The 22,768-nt window shown below is 38.3% G+C and overlaps 1 protein-coding gene across 12 annotated transcripts in view; it reads right to left on the bottom strand.

The window, feature by feature from the left end:
- The window catches only part of TENM2 (teneurin transmembrane protein 2), a 3,953,434-nt gene that overhangs the window by 967,718 nt on the left and 2,962,948 nt on the right, over window positions 1-22,768 (bottom strand). For all 12 annotated transcript variants that reach the window (XM_054685270.2, XM_054685273.2, XM_054685274.2 and 9 more), the window contains one exon: window positions 7,253-7,552. In XM_054685270.2, coding sequence (XP_054541245.1) covers window positions 7,253-7,478 — 226 coding nt within the window. In that variant the 5' untranslated portion in view covers window positions 7,479-7,552. The remainder of the gene's footprint in view (window positions 1-7,252; window positions 7,553-22,768) is intronic.

Below are 22,768 nucleotides of genomic sequence, written 5' to 3'. Positions count from 1 at the left end.
AGACAATTAAATTTCCCACTTGGATATGTAAAGATAAAATATTCCAAGGCCCAGTAGCAAAGTGGATGTGAAGCTTATAATATGGTTTGGCTGTGTCCCCACTCAAATCTCATCTTGAATTGTAGCTCCCATAATCCTCATGTGTGATGGGAGGGACCTGGTGGGAGGTAATTGAATCATGGGGGTAAGTTTTTCCCATGCTGTTCTCATGATAGTGAATAAGTCTCATGAGATTTGATGGTTTTATGAAGGGCAGTTCCTCTGTACAGGTGCTCTTCCCTGCCGCCATGTAAGATGTGCCTTTGCTCCTCCTTTGCCTTCTACCATGATTGTGAGGCCTCCCAGCCATGTGGAACTGTAAGTCCATTAAACCTCTTTTTCCTTATAAATTACCCAGTCTCAGGTATGTCTTTATTAGCAGTGTGAGAATGGACCAATACAGCTTAGATAGACTACAGAAAGGAAGCCTTAAACTTCAGCCTCACTAGCATTAGGAGCATTTGTTATCAGGCCAGTTAGTGTTTACAGTCTACTGCAGCTATCAGAGTCTTTCTTTCCTGTGCGGAATTCATTCCATCAGGTTTAGGAGGCACTCACTGTAAGCTATCTCCAAGCACAGGATAAACCTACATCCAAGATGTGGCCAGCTACAGCCATAAAATGGTAGATATAGGTATCATCAGCATATGTCCCATGCCAGGCCAGCCTGAATATCTACCTGGAGAATATTCTGCTGAAAACAGCAAAATAAACCCCAACCATATATATAAACAAGGGACTCTTTCCAGTGATGTTACCAAATGAGAAAATGTGAGAGTGGGGGTAATCAGCAGACATCTTCAAAGAGATCTCTCCGAAGAATAAAGCCAATATATGAGAATGAGAATCTTGTGAGAGATGATAAGTGTGAGGGCAGATGCATTCTTAGATTACTGGTGATGTCTGCCAAAACATTACCCTTTCAAGTAAGCTAATTTGGACTGGGATACTATTGTTTGTAAATGAAAAAGTTTTCAGAAGCAGAAATAGTGGCCACTGAAGTCATATGAATAAGAGTGTTCTAAAGAAAGTGCCATGGAGAAGAAGAGTATAGGATTAGGGTGAAACTCTGGGGAATTTCCACCGAGAAAGAGCAGGAAAAGGAAGGTAATTCAAAGAAAGTTAAATACAAAGTTGAACACAGAATTGACAATAGATAATTACTGGGAGGATAAGAGTTGGGCAAACATGAAGATAGTTGCCAAATGGCTAAAGTTATTGAAAAATATAGACATATTCGTAGAAGGGTAGCAAGCATCAATGATGAAAATCCACAACATTGACTCTCTGACATAGACTCCAAATTATTGCCCATAAAGGGGTGAAAATGGATTAATTTTATCCAACATTTATATGGATTAAATCTACTCTTAATTAAACTCATTTCTGAAATATGTATGGATTTACATGCCATAAAATGCACACTTAAAAAAAGTGCTTGTATCCTATGACGCTACCTTAGAGCAGTTTTTCCAATCTATTTTTTTTTTTTGACTTGTAAAATTGTCTCACTAGCAACTCTCTTACAGTGTGTTGGCATCAGTTGACAGTTGTTAGATAGTATCTTTCATTCCTGTCTAAAAATAGGAAAATAATGTATGAGTTATGTTCATCTTTGGGAAAGAAATGTATGGTGGATAGAGAGTCAGACACACTCTATGAACAAGCTGGAAAAAAGTTCTGAGTTTGAAAATGTCAGAATTTTTGCAAGTCACGGGAAACAAATCAAGAGGAAAGAAAAATTTCTGTTGCACCAAAGTATTATTAGGGTTGGAGAGCAAGTGATCGCCACTTCTGCTGGTAGTAGGGTTAAAGTGACAATAACTGTAATGATAACTACTAGCACTTATTAAAAGAAAGATAATGTCCAGATCATAATAAATACACAATTGTAAGAAATAAACCCAATACCTATATATGGTAGAGCTTTTACAAATGGAGAAAATAAGACTCAGTCTATGTTCTAGAATTTGATCAAGATCACACTAACGGTACCCATCAGCACTGGGATATGGACAAAGTTGAACTCCAGAGTCTTCATTCATTACTCTTTTCACATATGCCTCCCATATAAAACAACAAGGATTCAAGTTATCCAGCAAAAAGATAACATTGAAAGGTTGTAGATTCTCTTTTTCTAAGGATATTTTTTTAAAAAGAAAAAACAATACAACCAAAGACTAGAAGGCATTGTGTTATTCTTAGTTGAGTTATGAAAAGAAGTCCTACCTGGAAGTGGGAAAATAAATGGAAAGCAATCTTCTCAAGGTACATTTCAGCCTTCAAAATATTGACCACAGAAACTCTTGAACTTTACTAACATCTACAAGGTATTCTTTGTAGGTAAATTAAAGTGCTGAGGTTTTCAAACTAGAACCTTTTAATTATTATTTAGGTATAGTGGAAAAATGGCTATTTTAAGACAAAGGCATAGAAAGAAATATTTACAATTTCCAAAGTATTCCTACAATTATTATATAAGTTAATTGAATCATTGCAGGTAATACTCTAGCTTACTAGTGGTTCATGAGTTTTCAGCTCATTAACACTGTTTAAATGTACATTACGCCAAATCATACAGAGCAAAAGTTATTGCCCACATTATTTTAAAGATCATAGGAGCAAGAATTAGTTTATGGAGTACCAAAACCAAACCTAGCCTAAAATGTGTATGTGTGTTGATTTTTGTTTACATGCTTTTTAAAGCACATCAAATAGTCGGTAGGATTTATTTCTTTGCTTTAACTGATTGAGAGAACTGATGCAAGCATACTTTCAAAAATTCAATCTTCCCCCAATTTTTTCTTCGACCTTGACCTAGACAGCCAGCCTGAGGTACAGAGAAAGAATTCAATCTTGGCCCCCTCTCGAGAGAATTGAACTGCTAACTGGAAAGAAGCACTCTTTGAGGAATAAGAGGGCTGGCTGAACTCTCTGGCCCACTGGGTCTTGGTTAGCACAGAAACAAGTCAGTTCTGCTTACCTGAGCAATATCATTTAGATAGTGACACCTTTCTTGGTTAGTGTTCCAGGTTGAGAGTTTGTGCAAAAAGGTGATGACCATAAGGGAGGGCATAGAATCAGCGCTGACAGCCCGGTACACATCCCTACAGTCGAAACGTTTTCCTACAGTGGTGGTTGGTAGAGAGGTATTGTAGGCAGGAATGCCTCTGGAGAGTCAGGAATGATCGTGAGATGGAGGTGAATGGATGAGAACAGGAATTAGATCAGCAGGGCTGGGAGCTGGTGGTGAACATTATATGTTCAATCAATACTATTAACTACAGTTCCTGTATCATTAAGAAAGATTTAAAGGTATGGATTCTTAAAAGGCTTAGAAAGTGAATTTCATAGATCCTTCCCAGCCTTTGACTAAGGATTTAAAGATATTTTTGTTTTGTTTACTTATTTTTTTGGGACGTGATGAAACACATTGGTTTAAAACACAGGTCTTGAATACAGCCCCTTAGGTTTGAAGCCTATCTCCGGCTCTTTCCATGTTTTCAACTTGGATGACTTATTTAATCTCTCTCTGACTCAGTTTCCTAATAAGTAAACAAGGGAGTGATAGTATCCACCTCGCAAAGCTGTTGTGAGCATTAACTGAGTTAATGCAAGCAAAATGCTCAGATTGGCTCCTGACACAAACTACTCAACAAATGTTCGCCATTATTCTTTTCTTTTTCTTTTTTTTTTTTTTTTTTTTTTTTTTTGAGACGGAGTCTCGCTCTATCGCCCAGGCTGGAGTGCAGTGGCGCGATCTCGGCTCACTGCAAACTCCGCCTCCCAGGTTCACGCCATTCTCCTGCCTCAGCCTGCTGAGTAGCTGGGACTACAGGCGCCCGCCACCGCGCCCGACCAATTTTTTGTATTTTTAGTAGAGACAGCGTTTCACCATGTTAGCTAGGATGGTCTCCATCTCTTGACCTCGTGATCCGCCCACCTCGGCCTCCCAAAGTGCTGGGATTACAGGTGTGAGCCACCGCGCCCGCCTGTTCGCCATTATTCCTTTGTCATTGTTATTATTGTTGTTTGTTTAATATACCTGAAAACCATGTAGTAATCCTGATGAAACACAGAATGCAGAGCAGAGTCCCAGGCACATACACATGCAAAAGCAGAATTCACGTCCAACTCTAGACTCCTAAGCCCCAGGAGAATGTCTTGTATATCACATTGCTCTTCACCCTAACTCCGGGGTCCAAAAAAAAAGACAAGCTTGTACAAACTGCCTGGGAACTTGGCCGACCTTCATTATTCAAAGTGGCATCTATTTCACAGGTTGGACTAGGGCTGGGTCTGACCAGGGATCAGACCACTGCTCACTTTTGTCAGGTGCATTAGCTCTCAGACCACTAGGATGCTATTTAGTGCAGGATTAGTCATTTACTAATTACTAATTACTCCAGTGGCCACAGACCGAAGGTCAGCAATTTTCTTCCTTCACACCAGGAGGATCCAGCATAATAGAGGCCAGACAGGTGATTTGCATACTCAAGAGAAGAAGCCACAATAGAAGAAGGCAGAGGAGGATTCTGTGTTGAAAGCAAGCAAAGATGGGCACAATTTGACCGAGCTTCCGTAAACTTCTCATGGGAACATCTGGCTCATTTCTCCTGCTGGGAGATGGCAGGTTCTTGCATTTGATACTTGAATGGGCCAGCTGGGGTAACTGGACAAGATCTGACTCTGGGCCCCCATCACTTTCGCTGGCTGGCAATTCTTTTCCACCCTGAGCATCTGTAGAGTCATCCAACTGTGTTTGCAAAACTTGGTTGTATGTGAGAAGTGTGTTTGTTTTATGATCAGTGTCTTGGGTTTTAAATAAGAATACTGCAGGAGATGATCCCACTATGATCCTTGTTAATGTACCTCTAGGCTAATAAGTACGGAGATGATCCTGCTCTTTGATTTCATGAATAAGAAAATAAAATGGGAAATGCATGACATTTAAAAAAATTATTGTTATTACTGAGTGTAAAATTTATTTTAACCCTGTCTGTAGTGGCTAAGTTTCAAGTTGAATGTACTGCTTGCCAGATTGTCTCTCCTGTTCCTCCTCTCCTTAAATATGTGCTTATTTACTTCCTGCGGAGTTCAATTTTAGAACCCATCAAAGTAGATCCACTCAGACTCTGACTACATTTTCATGCATAAATTCATAGATGTCTTCAGAAGGAATTGCACTTGCATATGCAAATACCTTCTGATGCTTTTTATTTCTACTTTTGGCCTGCACAGTTTTTAATTCATGCAAACACATTATACAAACAAATATGGGCTCAATAACAACATGCGGCATGTGTGAATTGTTAATTGCAAAGCTATGAGTTTGATATGGCCAAGCAACCTCCATTATTATCAATGGAGGGGAACAAGACTAAACAGGAAGAATAAAGGTATATTTGAAAATAAAATCCCAGTCCTTGGTTTTATTTTATGTAAATATTAATAAAGGAAAAGGTGACAGGCCGATCTACAATTCAACAATCATCTGGAATCTACATCTCAGTGCACAATGATCCAGAAGCCAGGATGCACTTTTAATAAGACTTAGGAAGAAGAGTGAACATTTCAGCACAGAATTATGAGACACAAAAACGTATGCAGGAACAACGTAAATGAGACAAAAACTACAGCAGAAAATGAAAGGCTTTCAACCACGTTGAACGTGCATCACCTTTCAAAATATCTGAGTCTCGTGTTAGTGCAGCTCTGGGAAACAACGGAGAGGTGTCCCAATTTTATTATATTGGAAATGTAAGCTCTCTCTCAGTTAATTAAGCCATGATTCTTCATATTTTTTTTTCCAATTGCCACTACCTGCAATTTGGGGAACGGTGAGGACTTAACAAAGCAAAAACACTTGTTGAAGTTACAGATCAAAGGCATTTGATCCAGAGCAATTTTCAAGCAGCCTCTGCCCCCATTTTCTCATGGAGGAGGATCAGCATGTGTTTCATTTACATGAAGATAACTCAGAAAATAAGAAGGAAGATTAAATAAAAATTGTATCCTGCAAGAGTTATAATGGAAATGGAAACACAATTCTAACAGTTTCTCTGTTGATTTATTTTTTCAATCCTATGTTAAATATAAAAGCTGAAGCTAGGGTAAACCAGGAGTGTATAAAAAGATGTTATCTACAACAACCTCTGGATTGTAGATTTATAAACCGTGGGCATAGTGCTAATTAATAACATATATACACACACGCACATTTTGTAATAAATAAAAAATAGTAAAAAGTAGTTTAAGGAAGCTGAGAAACCAGGACTAGAATTCCAAGCTAAGTTATTTCATTAGAAATTAAACCCATTGCAACATTTACTCCCAAGGACATGGAACAAGAAATAAAGAATCAGTGTTATAAAACAAATGAGGCAATAACCTAGCAGAGCAGGGCTTAGCCCTTTGGCGCCGGCAGAGTGACCCTTCCCGAGGCATCCGGTACAGTTTTGTGCATTTGCTTGTAATTTTGCTGAGCCATCAATGTAAAGCGCACACACGGTGAGGCTGGGACTAGTAAGACATGGAGCTAGAGAGTGAGCTTTGTCACACCACCTCTCAGCACTGCTTTGCTTTATTCTACGTGTTGATGCATTTACAGCAACCCTCGAGAAGTGATAACAGAACTCTTTATAAATATTGGACATGAAGAGAGTGCCAACTGTTAGTGCTTGGGAGAAAAATATTCTCCTCCCAAAAGAAATCAAAACAGTATAAGAAAAGGAAAATTAAGACTTGGGGAAAGTAGGAGGGATAATTACATCAGTGGAACTGGAAAATAACATACATGTGGCCACCCATGCTCTGAAACACAAAAAGAGAAACGTATAACTCAGAATTAACATCATATTTTAGTAGAGGGAAAAGGGTGTATTATTATACACTATTTCAAAGATGTTTTAACCAAGATACACCATTTGTTCAAGGAGAATCTAAGTGAGAAACCCAATGGGAAAAGGAATAGAAATTTGAGGCTTGTAAGTGGACTGTGAGGAGAATAGTTTTGAGAAACCACATATAATCTTAGGTTTCTCAGGATAGAGATTCACCATGGTGTTAGGAATGTTCTTTATGGAACCAAGGGTCTGCTGTAGGGTACATCTGTCAAAAACCACCATGCTGGATCTCCAAAAGCAGCCATCAACCATGTAAATCAAGTAAGTTAGACAGTTGAGAGCAAATCAGCAGGGGAAACCCTACAAACCTTGTCTAGGAAACTCATCTGACTCCCGGTGGACGAGGTCTGTGACTCGGTTTCCATAGTGCATCCTGCTGTCATGGTCATAGGCCTTCAGAGTCTCACTGGAGCTGTAGGATTTCTGTGTGGGCACGCGGCAGTCCTCACTGTCCAGAGAGGAGCTTGTGTAGCGACACTCTTTGCCACAGCGTCCTCTGGTCAAAGAGCGGTGTCGCCGGTCCTTTACATCCATTACTCCAGATATGGCAGAATGCTGATGTTTTCAGAAAAGTCAGGCCTGAGTTTTGGCACTTGTCACTTTGCCACCTGAAAACATAGAAGAAAAAACCCAAGACTGTGATTACAAGAAATGCTGCCTTCAGTTCTGATTCATGCTCTGACTCAGACGAAAACATGAACATGCAGCCTTGGTCAGCCCTGCACAATTTCTTTTGCAAAAGTTTAATGTAAACTAAACAATCAGCCTAAATAGAAGAACTCGATACAGTAAATTAATTTTCTTGCTGTTTAATTTAATAGATTTGGAAAAAAATAGTAACAACAAATACTCATCTTTAGATTTTTTTGTATGTACAGATGACATGATCAGTCTGTCACTCTAATGCAAGATCTTACTATGAAGCAATTCAAAGCCAAATTGATCTTATCCTTCTTTAATTACATTCTCTCTATGCTATAGAAGGCTTGGGTAGAAAACAAATACCACCCCCCCTCCAAAAGAAAAAATAAACAAAAGGCAAAGAAAGGTGCAGCAGCAGATTTGAGCATAAGGCATAAATATGTGCTATTAATACTTTGTAGTGATACCAAGTCACATTCAACTAACATAACATTTCCTAGCTTTGTCTGGAGAATAAGAATAAAAGTTGTTCTCGACATGCAAACCATCTTTCTCCAATTTCTTCAACGAGCTTTTGGCAAACTCCCAGTTTTTGCTCCCTTGCAGATCTGTGTCTTGGACACACCTGGTTACTTCTTCTGCCTAGTCACCCACCAACATGATAACTGCTGACAGGCAGTCTTACTGGCACAGCCACCTGATAATCACCCCAAGCCATTCTGTCACCTTCATTGCTGGGATACCCACTATAGAACAGAAAAAAAAAAATGAGGAAGATTACCAAGTACAGTAGGAAAGCTGAAGGGAAGGAACCTCTCTAACATATGAACTGGCAACCAGGGAGCCCCACAGTCTGGCATTTGACACCCTCAGACTGGAAGTGTATGCCAAACATCACTCAGAAAACACTCGCCTTCTGCTTAGCAAATATGACCAAAATGCTTAGGCACCTCCAAGTTCCAAATCATAGGCTCTTATTGATTTCATTTGCCATGCAAAATAGCATAGACCACAGGGCCAGGACCTGGACAGAATGGACAAATACGAATTTTAATTAAAATGGAAAATGCAACCCAGAGCCAGGGCAATGATTTTTCTCCAGGCTACTGTTGCTCACTGACTCCTCAATATGTCAGGAAATACTTGGGGAGCAGATCTATAGTTTTGAACCCCTCTGCTCTTCCTTGGCTATTTTACCACACTATAATAAGATAGCTATGCACAGCCATGTGGATGACATTTGCCTGCAGACACCAGAAGCCAAGTAGCCCCTCCCTTGTTTTTTCACACCAGGAGTTCTTCTAGATCTCAGGGACCCCCTCCCCCAATCTATACTACGTGTACACTTTATCAAATATTGCCTGTAATTGTGGACAATTTTGTTTGACAATTGGCAATGAAAAAGAGGGTACGATTGGCTGGGCGCAGTGGCTCATGTCTGTAACTTTGGGAGGCCGAGGTGGGTGGATTGAGGTTAGGAGTTCAAGACTAGCCTGGCCAACATAGTGAAACCCCGTCTCTACTGAAAATACAAAAAAAAGTTAGCTGGGCCTGGTGACGGGCACCTATCATCACAGCTACTTGGGAGGCTGAGGCAGGAGAATTGTTGGAACCCAGGAGGCAGAGGTTGCAGTGAGCTGAGATCTGCCATTGCACTCCAGCCTGGACAACAAGTGTGAAACTCCATCTCAAAAAAAAAAAGAAAAAGAGGGTACGAATATTATGATCTTCAAGCACAGTCTTGGTGCTGCCTCAGTTGCTCATAAGAAAGTACAAGCAGTAGCTAGCTTGCTGGACTCTGGAGTCTCTCACTCAGCAAGTTCAGAAGTGCCTTTGAGAGTCATGACCCCAGGACCTGCTTAGAGGACATTAAGTAGTGTTTTTGCATGTCAGTTTTTGCTGTGGCATAGCCAGTTCAAGTGTCTCCACATTAAGGCAATTACTAGATGCCCAAATCCCCTTCCCTAACTTCTAACATGCAGTTTCAACATTTTGGAATCTGTAGGTTATTTAAGAACATGGCCATTGAAGTCTTAATTGGATGCCAGTCCTACCATGACCACTGGTGAGGCAGAGTCCTTGTCAAAATTATTCCTAGTCTTTTGAACTCAGTTTCTCAATCAGTTGAAATAGAAAATAATAGTATCTACTTCACAGAGTTTTTGTAGAAAATAATAGTATCTACTCCACAGAGTTTTTGTAAAAATTAAAATATACATGGTGGTAAAATTCCTAATATACTATCTAACACATCATAGGGGCTCAATTAAAATTAGTTTTTATTCTCCTCTGAATGATTTTAAAAATGTTTTTTTCTTAGCTAAGGAGTTACAGACTTGCATAAGACAGAGGAGGAAGATGATGATATAAATCCCTGAAACTCACAGTTCTAATAATAAATCCAAATTCTTAAGCTAGGCTCCAATAAAGGAAGACTTTCAGCATCTACTAAAAGAATATAAGACTGTGTACCAACACTGAGGAGCCACAGGTGGTTTTATGGGGAGTTGAGTATTTTGAGTCAATTTGATGATTTTCTTCTCTCTTGCTTCACTGTTAGTTTTTAATTTCAATATCTTCAGTGTTCCTGACTCATGAAATCCTATCTTCTCTAATTTGCATTGTGCTTGGGAAAGTAGACTGACTTTCTACATATGTGTATGTATGCGTGTGTGTGCTTTTATTTTATTTTTTAAATCATGCTCAGAGTTGGAGCTTAAAGGCTTATAACTTTTTTTTTTTTTTTTTTTTTTTTTTTTTTTTTTGAGATGGAGTTTTGCTCTTGCTGCCCAGGTTGGAGTGCAGAGGCGTGATCTCAGCTCACTGCATCCTCTGCCTCCCGGATTCAAGCGATTCTCCTGCCTCAGCCTCCCAAGTAGCTGGGATTACAGGTACCCACCACCACACTTGGCTAATTTCTTGTATTTTTAGTAGAGACGGGGTTTCACCACGTTGGCCAGGCTGGTCTTGAACTCCTGACCTCAGGTGATCTGCTCGCCTCGGCTTCCCAAAGTACTGGGATTACAGGCGTGAGCCACTGTGCCCGGCTGCAAGGCTTATAACCTATTAATAAAGTTCAAGAACTTTAGTGTTTGGACATTTTGACATCTAATGTGGTTGCTCAGAGATCTTTTCCTGATAAATTTCTCTTTCTTGGCTCTGCCCTTGATAGTTAAGTTTGTCAGCAATATCACCTCTGGATAAATGATGGAAAATTATATATAATGAGGTAAAAATTCACAAATCTCAGTCAGAGAAACTAAATTTCTTAAGGAGCTAGGCAGAGCTCACAGACTGTTGGCAAATAGACATTTTGCATTTTGCCTGCCTGTTACTTAAAAACTGATTGTCAGCCTGGTGCGGTGGCTCACGTCTATAATCCCAACACTTTGGGAGGTCGAGGAGGGTGGATAACGAGGTTAGGGGTTCAAGACCAGCCTGGCCAAGATGATGAAATCCCGTCTCTACTAAAAATACAAAAAAAAAAAAAAAAAAAGCCAGGCATGGTGGCAGGTGCCTGTAATCCCAGCTACTCAAGATGCTGAGGAAGAGAATTGCTTGAACCCGGAAAGCAGAGGTGGCAGTGAGCCAGGATCGTACCACTGCACTCCAGCCTGGGCAACAGAGTGAGACTCCATCTCAAAAAAAAAAAAAAATGATTGTCAGTATTAAAAGACAAAATGGAAGAATTATATATGAAAATCTGGATTCTTATCTTTAAAAATCAGGCAGACTATAAATGTCTGCTTCCAGAAAGATGGAATAGACATACTTTTCCCTATTTTCCCTACAAGGTACAGCTAAAAGCCCTGAACATTATATATAAAACACGTAAGATTATGAAAAGTAGAAAGAAGAGAAGAACAATAAGGGCCCTCAGGACCCAAGGAACAACAGTGGTGAGTTCCCGGGGGTTTCTTTTTGCCATATATATGGCAAAAAGAAATTAGATAGATGACAGATAGATAGATAGATGATAGATAGATAGATAGATAGATAGATAGATAGATAGATAGACAGACAGACAGATAGATAGACAGACAGATAGATATAGATATCCCAGACATGGAGCTGGCAACCCAGAGATCTCAATGGGCACAGACAACAAAAGTGAGCCTCCTATATAGCCAAAGGACTATGAAAAGGGGCAGGCTCACAAGAAAGAAAATGTTGAGACAATGACTACCCTACTCCAGCCACACACCATGGAAACCAACTGTGGCCCCACCCCAATCTTCACAAGCAAAGACCAAGTGGAAAGCTTGCCCTTCCATGAAAATGAGGCTGCAAGTAGACACCAACCTCAACAACAGTACAGGAGAGCCAGGACTTTCAGCCCCTTCCAGGAAATAGTGAAGCTCTCCTCTTTACAGGGTGCTGTCGTCCACCCCCACTGAGCATAAACAAGGCACTCTTCCCCTTCTCCACTGGAGTGGTGTGGAAGAATGTTTAGGAGAGTCAGAACTTTTCACCATCCTTCTGTGGTGAGTCCTCTTGCCCCTATGGTGTCAGCGGATGCCATGTAGTGCAGTGCTGAAGCATTCCTACTCCTACCACCCAGAGAGGTATCGCTGCGTGTCTCATGGGGAGCCAGAACTTCCATTCCTCTACCCCCTGGGTTGGCTTCCCCCTTGGCGTCTGAGAAGAAACTCCCTGCCTTTGAATGTTGACAGAAGCTGAGCAGGGAATTTGGCAGTAATGAGGTAGGTTCCTCCTTCCTCTGTCAACAGCAATGTCAGAGAAAATCAGCTAAAATAGAAGGTTTAAGTAAGAGCCAGAGTCTCATAACATGATATCCCAAATGTCCAGGTTTCAGTAAAAAATCACTTGTCATACCAAAATCCAGGAAGTTCTTAAGCTGAAAGGAAAAACGCATTCAATAGATGCCAACGCTGAGATGACAAAGATGTCAGCATTGTCTGATATAAGCAGCCATCATGAAATTGCTTCAATGGACAATTATGGGCACACTTGAAACAAATGGAAAACAGAAAGTCTCATCAAAGAAATAGAAATTCTCAGGAACCAAATAGAAGATGTAAAGAAGACCCCAGTGAAAATTTCAGAACTGAAATATACAATAACCCAAAACAAAACAAAACTCTTGATAGATGGTAGATTGACTTAACAGCAAAGAGGAGGCAAAAAGACAAGAATGAGAGAACTTGCAAATAATCAGTAGAAATTACCCCAATATATACAACAGAAGAAGGAAGGAAGGAAGGAAGGAAGGAAGGAAGGAGAAATTACCCCGATATATACAACAGAAGAAAGAAGGAAGGAAGGAAGGAAGGAAGGAAGGAAGGAAGGAAGGAAGGAAGGAAGGAAGGAAAGGAAGGAAGGAAAGAAAGAAAAAGAAAGAAAGAAAGGAAGAAGGGAAGAAGGGAAGGAAGAAAGATAGAAAGAAAGAAACTAACTAACTAACTTAGGGACCTGTAGGGTGATGATAAAATACCTAATGTTCATGTCATCAGAGTCCCAGGAGGAGAAAGAAGGAGGGGCTGGAAAAGCGCGGAAAATGTAGCTGAATATATCCCAACTTTGCAAAAGGCATAAAATACCTATTCAAAAAGCTGAGTGAGTCCCATGCAGGACAAATCCAATTGAATCCATAGTCAAACTTATGAAAACTAAAGGCAGTGAAAAAATAATGAAAGGGTGAGAAAAAACAATACAACTGATCTATAGGGGCAAATGATCTGAATGAAAGTGGACTTATTATCAGAAACCATGGAGGTCATTAGAAAGTAGCAAACATTTTTCAAGTACTGAAATAAAAGAATCTTCAAACTAGAATCCTACATCCAATGAAAATATCCTTCTGGAATGAAATAAAGTTCAAGAAATTATCAGATGGAGGACAATTAAGAGACTTGGTCACCAGTAGACCTATTTTTAAAAATAGCTAAAGAGTTAGTTCTCTAAATAGAAAGGAAACCATAAAAGGAGGAATCTTGGAACACCAAGAGTTAGCGAGAATGTGGAAAGCAAAAATATGAGCAAATGTAATAAACTTTCTCCTTTTGAGTTTTTAAGAATTTTTTGATAGTTGAAGCAAAAATTAAAACACTCTGGGATATGATTCTAAATGTATGTAGAGAATATATTTAATAAGTTATATTATAAATAGGGGAGGGTCAGAGAATGTAAAGGAAGGGAAGGCTTCCACACTTTATTCAAACTAGTAAAATGATGAAAGGAGTAGACTGTGATAAGATACATACGTACAATGCAGCAACTACAAAAGCTATACAAAGAGATGTACTCAAAATTACAGGTAAGTAAAACTGGAGCCCTATAAACCGTTCAGTAACCCCTAAGGAAGTAGGAAAAATAAAACAGAGATACGAAAAGTGCAGAGAATGTGAGAACAAAAAGAAAATTAAAAATAAAAGGGCAAACTTAAGCCCTAAAATAGCAATGCTTTTTTAAATGTAAATGGTCTTAATATATTGATTAAAAGACAAAGACTGGCAAAGTGAATTAAAAACATGACCCATCTCTATGGTGTCAATAAGAAAGTTATTTTATTTCATTTTATTTTTTGACAAGGTCTCATTCTATCACCTAGGCTGGAGTGCAGTGGCACAATCACAACTCACTGCAGCCTCGACTTCCCAGACACAAGCGATCTCCCTGTCTTAACTTCCTGAGTAGCTGGGACTACAAGCGTGTGCCACCATGCCTGGATAATCTGTGTATTTTTTATGGAGATGGAATTTTGCCATGTTGCCAAGGCTAGTCTTGAACTCCTGGACCCAAGAGACCTACCCACCTCAGCCTCCCAAAGTGCTGGGATTACAGGCATGAGCCACCGTGCTCCACCAAGAAAGTCATTTTATATATAACAATCCAGGCACATTGAAAATAAAACAAAACAAAACAAAAGGTATCATGCAAACATCAATCAAAAGAAAGGAGGATTGACTATACTAATATTGGATAAAGTGAACCTTACAGGCAAAGAAATTACCAGAGACAGAAAGGAGCATTATAAAAGGGTAAATCTTCCAAGAGGACGTGGCAATTCTAAATATGTATGACCCCAAAAAACATATCTGCAAAATATGTGAAACAGAAAAATGATATAACTGAAAAAAATTTTAATGCACAATTGTATTTGAGTTTTCAACACCCAGGTCTTCAAAATTAATAGAATATTTAATTGGAAAAATCAGGAAGGATATAGAAGATCCCAACAACACCATAAGCCAACAAGATAAATCAGCGTTTACAGAATTCTCCTCCCAACAACAACAGGTTATAAATCTTTCTCAAGTGGCCATGGAGTGTATATCAATATAAAACCATATCTTGGATCATAAAACATACCTCAAAAATTTTTAAAGAATTGAAATCATACAGAGTATGTTCCCTGACAACAATGGAATAAAACTAGAATCAGTAATAGAAAATAAGAAGAAAATCTCCACACACTTGAAAAGTAAACAACACTCTTCTAAATAATCCATGGGTGAAAGAAATTCTAAAGGAAAAAATCAAAATATACATTAAAGTGAATAAAAATGAAACTACAATATCAGTATTTGCAGGATACAGTTAAAGCGGTGATGAAAGGGAAGGTTATAGAAGCAAATGCATACACTGGACAACAGAAAAAGCCTCAAATCAATAATATAAGCTCCCATTTCAAAAACAATGAAAAAATAAGAAGAAAAAGACATACTCAATGCAAAAAAGGGGAGGGAATAATAAACATAAGACCCAAATCAATGAAACTGAAAACAGAAAAACAACAGAGAAAAACAATTAAAAAGTTGTTTCCTTGAAAAGATCAATAAGAATGACAAACCTCTAGGAAGGCTGACAAAGAAAAAATGGAAGACACAAATTATCCACATCAGGAATAAAACAGGAGGTATCATTACAGGCCCTGAAGACATGAACAAGATAATTAGAGAATATAGCTGGCCCACCATATCCATGGGTTTTGCCACATCAGATTCAATCAGCCTCATATTCCACCAACTGTGGATCAAAAATATTTGGGAAAAATAAAAAATAACCATACAACAATAAAAAAACATACAAATAAAAATCAATACAGTATAATAAAACTATACATAGCATTTACATTGTGTTAGGTATTATAAGTAATCTAGAGATGATTTAAAGCATACAGAAGGATGTGCATAGGTTATACGCAAATCTACCATTTCATATAAGAGACTTGAGTATTTGTGGATTTCAGTATCTGTGGGACATCCCAGAACCAATCCCCCATGGATGCTGAGAGGTAATTGTACTACAAACAGATCTATACACAATGTAACTTTGACAAATGGACTAACTTCTCAAAAAACTCAAATATTTCATATGACAACTCATCTCATATGAAATATTAAATAGATCATTTGAATGACTTTATAGTTATTAATGAAATTGAATTTATAATGTCACAACTCTCTCAGATACACACACACACACACACACACACACAATGAACAGGCTCAGCTGGTTTCACTGGTGAATTCTACCAAATGTTTAAAAAGGAATTGACACCAGTTCTACAACATCTCTTCCAGGAAATTGGAAGGGGATCATTTTCCAATTATTTTATGAAGCTACTTATTACCCTCATGACTAAATAAGACAAAGATAGTACAAAAAGAAAGAGCAAAAGAAAGAAAGAAAAGAAAGCTAAAGACCAATATTCCCTTGGTATATAGATGCAAAAAATCCTTACGATAGCAAATAAAAAATCAGTAATATATAAACACAATTACGCACCATGAACAAAAGAGATTTATTCTGAGGATGCAAGACTCAGAATTCAATATTTTAAAGGCAATGAATGTAATTCATTGTATTAAAAGGCTAAAAAAATTCTAGTCACAGTATCTCCCCTGAGAATTCAAAGAGATAATGATGTCTGCTCTCACCAGTCTTGTTCAACATGGTGCTGGAACTTCTAGATGGTGCAACAACACAAGAAAGGAAAGTAAGAAGCATATAGATCAGAAAGAAATACATAAAACTTGCCCTGTTTACAGATGACATGATTGCATCTGCAGAAAAATCTCAAGGAATCTACAAGAAAACTCCTAGAAACTAATATAAGCAAGTTCCTCGAAGTCATAGGATATAAGATAAAAATGTAAAAATCAATTGCATTTCAATACACTAGCAATGAACACATGGGCACTGGAAATCAAAACACAAACCATTTAGAATCACTAACAAAATGAAATACTTAGATACAAAGCTATCAAAACATGTATAGAAATTATGTGGTGCAAACTACACAACATTGATGAAAGAAATTATAGAAGATCTAAATAAATGGAGAGACATATTGTGTCATGGATTGAAGGACTCAACAGAATTAAAATATCAATTCTCCCCAAATTGTTATACAGATTGAATGAAATTCCTATGAAATCTTAGCAAAATTTTTTGTAGATATAGATAAGTTTGTTTAACAGTATATATAGAAAGGCACAAGAACTGGAATAGCTAAAACAATTATTTAAAAAAGAAGAAAGTGGGAGGAATGAATCTATCCAATCTTAAGACTTATAGAGCCACAGGAATCAATACTGTGTGGTGTTGGTGGAGAAACAGACACACATATTAATGGATACAATAGAGAACCCAGGTACATACCCACACAGCTATGTCCAACTGATTTTTAAGAAAGGTGCAAAAGCAATTCAATGGAGGTAAGACAGCATTTTCAACAAAGGGTATTGGAGCAATTGAACACCCACAGGGAAAAAGAAACAAACAACAAAAAACTCCTTAATTTACTTTAAATAAATATATGTGTGTATATATATATTTATATGTATATATATTCTTCTGACACGGTAAATGACCCTGTTAAAAGGATTAAAGGACAATCTACAGACAGGAATGTGTGTACAAACCATATATCTGAGAAAGGATAAATACTGAGAATATATAAATATTTCTCAAAACTCAACTGTAAAACAATTCTAAACAATACAATTAGAATATTGGCAAAAGACATGGAGTCATATTTCACTGAATAGGATATACAAATGGCAGATAAACATATGAAAACATGTTCATCATTAGCCATGAAAAATATAGATAATTCCACAATGACACATTACTACAAACCTATTATAATAGCTACTTTTTTTTTAAAATGACAAAACTAATTGCCAGCAAGGATGAGAAAAAACTGGATCACTCATGCAGTGACTCTGGAAGGCAGTTGGCCAGTTTCTTAAAAAAAAAAAAAAAAAAAGAAAGAAAGAAAGAAAAAAAGAAAAATTAAATGTGTAACTGCCATACAACCTAGTAACTGTACTACTGGGCGTTGATCGCAGAGAAATGAAAACTTATGTTCATGCAAAAACCTGTACCCAATATTTATAGCAAAACATTCACTCATTAGCCCCAAACTGGAAACAACCCAAGTGTTCTTCAATGGGTGACTAGTTAAACAAACTATGGTATACCCATGCCATGAAATACTGCTTAGCAGTGAAAAGGAATGCATTAGAGATACACAGAACAATCAGTATGAATCATCAGAGAATAATCCTGAGTGAAAAAAGCAATCCTAAAGATTACATTTTGATGGCATGGCTCCACTTACATAACATTCTGGAAATCACAAAATTATAGAACTAGAGGACAGGTTTGGTGGCTGTCAGGGTTAAGAAGGGTATGATGGTGTGTAAGAAGTCAGTATAGCTATAAATGGGCAACATGTGGAATCAACTTTGTGATGGAAATGTTTTGGATCTTGGCTGTATCAGTGTCAATCTCTTCATTGTGACATTGTACTACAGTGTGCAAGATGTTGCTATTGGTGGAAATTGACTAAAGGGATGCATCTTTAGTCATTGCCCATTGGATATCTCTGTATTAGTTCCTTCTGGCTGCATACGATTTGACAGTTGTAGCAAAGTACAAAGCCTACTTAAAAAAAATCCCACAATGCCACATACCTGGCCTCAAATTCCATCATGAAAATAAATACCTATTTGGAAGGTCATTTACAATTTTAAACTGGGTACACATACACCCCTTTTTAAAAATTATTACTGTCATTATTTTACCACCTCTTTCAATTGTATAGCCAGGCTTCTTTATTTATTTGAACCCTCTGCTTGGACAACATAGTCTTTATATTTGTGAGTTTTGGTATAAAGGAAAAAGAAACACTTTTGCGGCTCCTAGAAAGGATCACAAAAAGCTAGTTACAATATAAGCAACCACATTTGCCAACATATTTTTTAAGACAATTCTAAAGTAATAAGATACTACTCTTAATCCTAATACAGTTGAATAGCCATCTTTTAATAAATGTATTTATTGCTTATGATGAGTAAGCACTGTCAGCATAGTTGTCCTTGAAAGTTAAGGTCAACAATTCATGTGGGGAAATGCAAGTTTAGAGACTGCTTTTAAAAAGTAATTAAAATTGCCTTGAAGCAGTAGGAAAGATGGTAACCAAAATTACAAATCTTTTCCCCAAGCCTCCACCTTTTCTGCCACTGACAAATGGCAATCACCGGATGGCAATACCTCTGCCAGCTCGTTACTGCTATGCTGGGGCTTTATTCTGTTACATTCCACATTTCCTTCCTTGAAGAGTGTTCACACTGCTTTCTTCATCAGATGCCTAAGTGGGGTCCATCACTTTAGCAAAACAGACTACAGCGATCTTGCCTGCAAGCCTTTGTCTAATTAACTAATCCTATGAGCTGTAACACTGTTCACGATTAACTTCTCAGAATATCCTACTACTTAGGGGGGCTGACTTGTTAATCACTGACAGCCCATTTGAGATGTGTGTGTGAGAGTGTGTGTGTGTGTGCTATTGTATATATGAATGTACCTGTGTACCTGTTTGTGTTTGTGTATGTGTGTGTAAATGGATGAAATAAGGATGCACAGGTGAATTTTAGGTGCATCCAATGGAAATTCATGCTTTCCCTGTCAGAACAAATACTACAGAGAGTTGTTTAAATGTGTATCTCTCGCATCATTGGTCTTTGATCACACCCCAGGCATTGTTTCATTGTGCTTAAATATTTGTGTCTTCTCAAATGACTGTGCACCTTTAGGATGTATGGTACCAGGAAAGCCAGCCATTTCCAAATGCCCGTGTGAATTGAGAGGCAATCTGTTAAATCTAAGTGGGGATGGATGTGACCACCTTTCTTCCCTCACTTAAAAATTATGACAAGTAATTGAAGAAGATAGTCTAGAAGGTAGTAGGGGAAAGGGTTAGTACACGTGAATCAAACTTTCTTATTTCTTAATTTGAGCTAATGTTAAAGGTATTCTATAATTCTAATAAAAAGTTTTATTGGATGAGCATGTTTATAGTCAAAAATACATATTTTAAAAGCTCAATCAGAAAACTGTTGTACAAAACCTGTCCTCCTTCTGATAACACGTTAATTGAATTGCCAACCTGTTTCTTAAATATTGCAGGTGACATGCTTTTCTGTTTAAGAAAATGTAACGGATAATGCGCGGTGCCTTTATCCTTTATTCCTCTGTTTTGCCTGTTTCCCAAAAGCAGACATACTAAGACAACCCAAAAACAGTGCATCCCATTCTTGTGTGTTAGAACTTTTGCATAAAAGTGGTTCATTTAAAAATATTTAAAGTACCAATTGGAATGTCATGCAGAGCCTTACACAAAAGAAAGAGAGAGAAGCTGAGATAGGGGATGAAGCTGGAGTCCGTCTGCCTCCTTCCATGCCCAAGAAGGGCCTGATGGACACAGTGTGAAAACTGGTACTCTAAGATTTCCAGTCTCCTCTTAGACACACTTAAGGGTAATTCTAAGCATAGATACACTCCAAAATATTTACAGACAGAATATTCCTGTGACCGCTGGGTAGACCAAGGAAAATCTGGTTTAAAATCTACAAAAGTGGGAGATAGTGGCCTAGTAATTTAATGCAATAGTAAATAAGAGGTCAAAGGAAATTCGCTTCCTGTTCCCTTGTGCCATTATACTGACATGTCTGGGGATAAAAAGCCAACTCTGGTTAATGTCCAGAGCAAGAAAGAATAAGCAAATTCACAACTGTGTTTTGCTCTCTAGCTTCAGAGCTACATGTTCCTGCCTTTTAGAATCTGTTAAGGTCCCTGGAGCCATTTGCACAGGAAATGGTGAGAGCAGAGCCAGGATCCGCTGTCTATGAATTTTATGAATTGTGAAATGAAAAACATTTTTTACATACTAGCAGTCCAAATCAACAAAAGCCACAAAGGGATAACACGTACCTTATAAATCTAGATATTTGCCATGATAGTGCAAGCTTATGTGTTCGTGTGTATTCTTACTTGAATATCAATGAAAAGGCAAATATCTATATCAGATTGGTAGTTCGTCTAATTCCATGCCTTTTTTCCCCCTCTCCAGTCCAAACTGCTTAACATTCAAGAAAGCCAGCATGGTTACACCTCCTGCAAGAATTTCAATACGAAATGTGGAGGTTTACTGAAGCCTTTTCCTCTTCAGCTCCACCTTCCCCACATGCAGACCCATCAGCTCTCCTCCCATTTTCCTATGTGCCTCCTGAGATCAGAAGCTGAACAGATGGCTGTACCTTAGGCACTGGCTAAGTTACCATAACCGGAAAAACAGTCCCTCCCCACTCCTCCTCACCATGCAGAGCTTTCGGAGAGGCAGCAGAGAAAGCCCATGAGCCTGCAGCCTCAAAACCTAATGAAGAAAAAGATTGAACACCCTCTTCCCATTCCATTGAATGTGCCCCTCTCTGTAAATGAGATTGAAAGCCACACTAGACAATCACAGTGTGCAGAGGATGCAACATCAAAGTCAAAATCATCGTCAAGTCAAGCTCCCACTTTCATGAATGCCTGCCAGTCACCAGGCCTTGAGTTAGGCTCCTAAAGTAAGTTATCACTAATTGAACCATCCTGCAACACAGATATTCTTAGCTGTGTTTTAGAGATGGGAAAATGTAAATTCTGAGAGGTTAAGTGAGTTGTTAATTCCAGACGCCTAAAAAGTGCTCACATCAAGATTGGGACTGATAGCTGCCTAACTCCAAGGCCTGCCTTCATTACAAAGAGAAACGACAGAGAAAACGGCAGTCTTAGAGCATTCTCCCCTGCCCTTTGGCCATTGGATTTGTAATTGTCCAAGAACCTAGTTCCTTCAATCCAATGCAGTTGCCTCAGGAAGTTACTAGCCACATCACAATCCTGATGTGGGACCATCTACATCAAGGGTAAGGGCACCATCCAATCAAGGAACCGGTATATTCGAGTGCCTCTAAGATAGCATGAACACTGGATACAGGAGAGAGAGATCATGATGAAGAGTCAAAGAAGAATTGAGGGAAATAGGCCTCAGTTTCCACTTCTGGAAAGTGGGGATAATATACCTACCTTGAAGGCATTATGAGGATGCCAAACAGGTATGTGTGAATCTCCTAATAATAGATGCTCAATTAGTGACGGATTTTACCATCACCACCACCACCCCCACCACTAATGTCAATTATTACTACTACCATCTGGCCATGAACAATAACAGTAGTGGTTACTTCGTGATCCTTAAAGTGCAAGTTAAGTACCAGTATTCTAAATGACATGTTAGGTTGCTGTATTTCTGAGCTCTAAAGAGTTAGCAGCGTGGCACTTTCTTAGCATAGAAACACAAATATTAATAACCCATTTGATATTCTACTTTTGCTGCATGAAACAGTTCCACTTAACACTGAAAATCTGAAACTGAGGTGTTCTAACTACATCACTCATTCTTAAATTAGATGCACTTGGCCTGTATTGTAAATAGACCATATTGGGTTCATCACAGAAATGATAACATATATGATAAGGAGAAATGACATGAAAAAGATGAGTTGTTTATAACTATCTCACTACTTGTTCAGGTATCTCACTACCTGATCCTAGTAACTGGGAATTCTGTTGTTTCTTATACCTAAACAATGGATGTGGAGATACAGAAGTTGAAGAACTGGGATGGTTCTAAATTTCTTTGCATAATAAAGACAGAAGGGTCTTAAGAGAGTAGGTAAGTACAGAGAATGAAACCAGAAGGATTTACAGATCTTGTGGGGAAGAATGTAAAAGAGGCATATCCAGAGAAGAAGAGAGTGAATGAGTGGAGAAGGAAGATATTCCCTGGAGACTTTCAGAGTGGAATGCAATGTACTGGGTGATATAAA

Source organism: Pan troglodytes, chromosome 4 (assembly GCF_028858775.2).
Source record: "Pan troglodytes isolate AG18354 chromosome 4, NHGRI_mPanTro3-v2.0_pri, whole genome shotgun sequence".
NCBI classification, from domain to species: domain Eukaryota; kingdom Metazoa; phylum Chordata; class Mammalia; order Primates; family Hominidae; genus Pan; species Pan troglodytes.
Note: the sequence above shows the minus strand (reverse complement) of the source record. Positions and strands in the feature narration are given on the sequence as shown.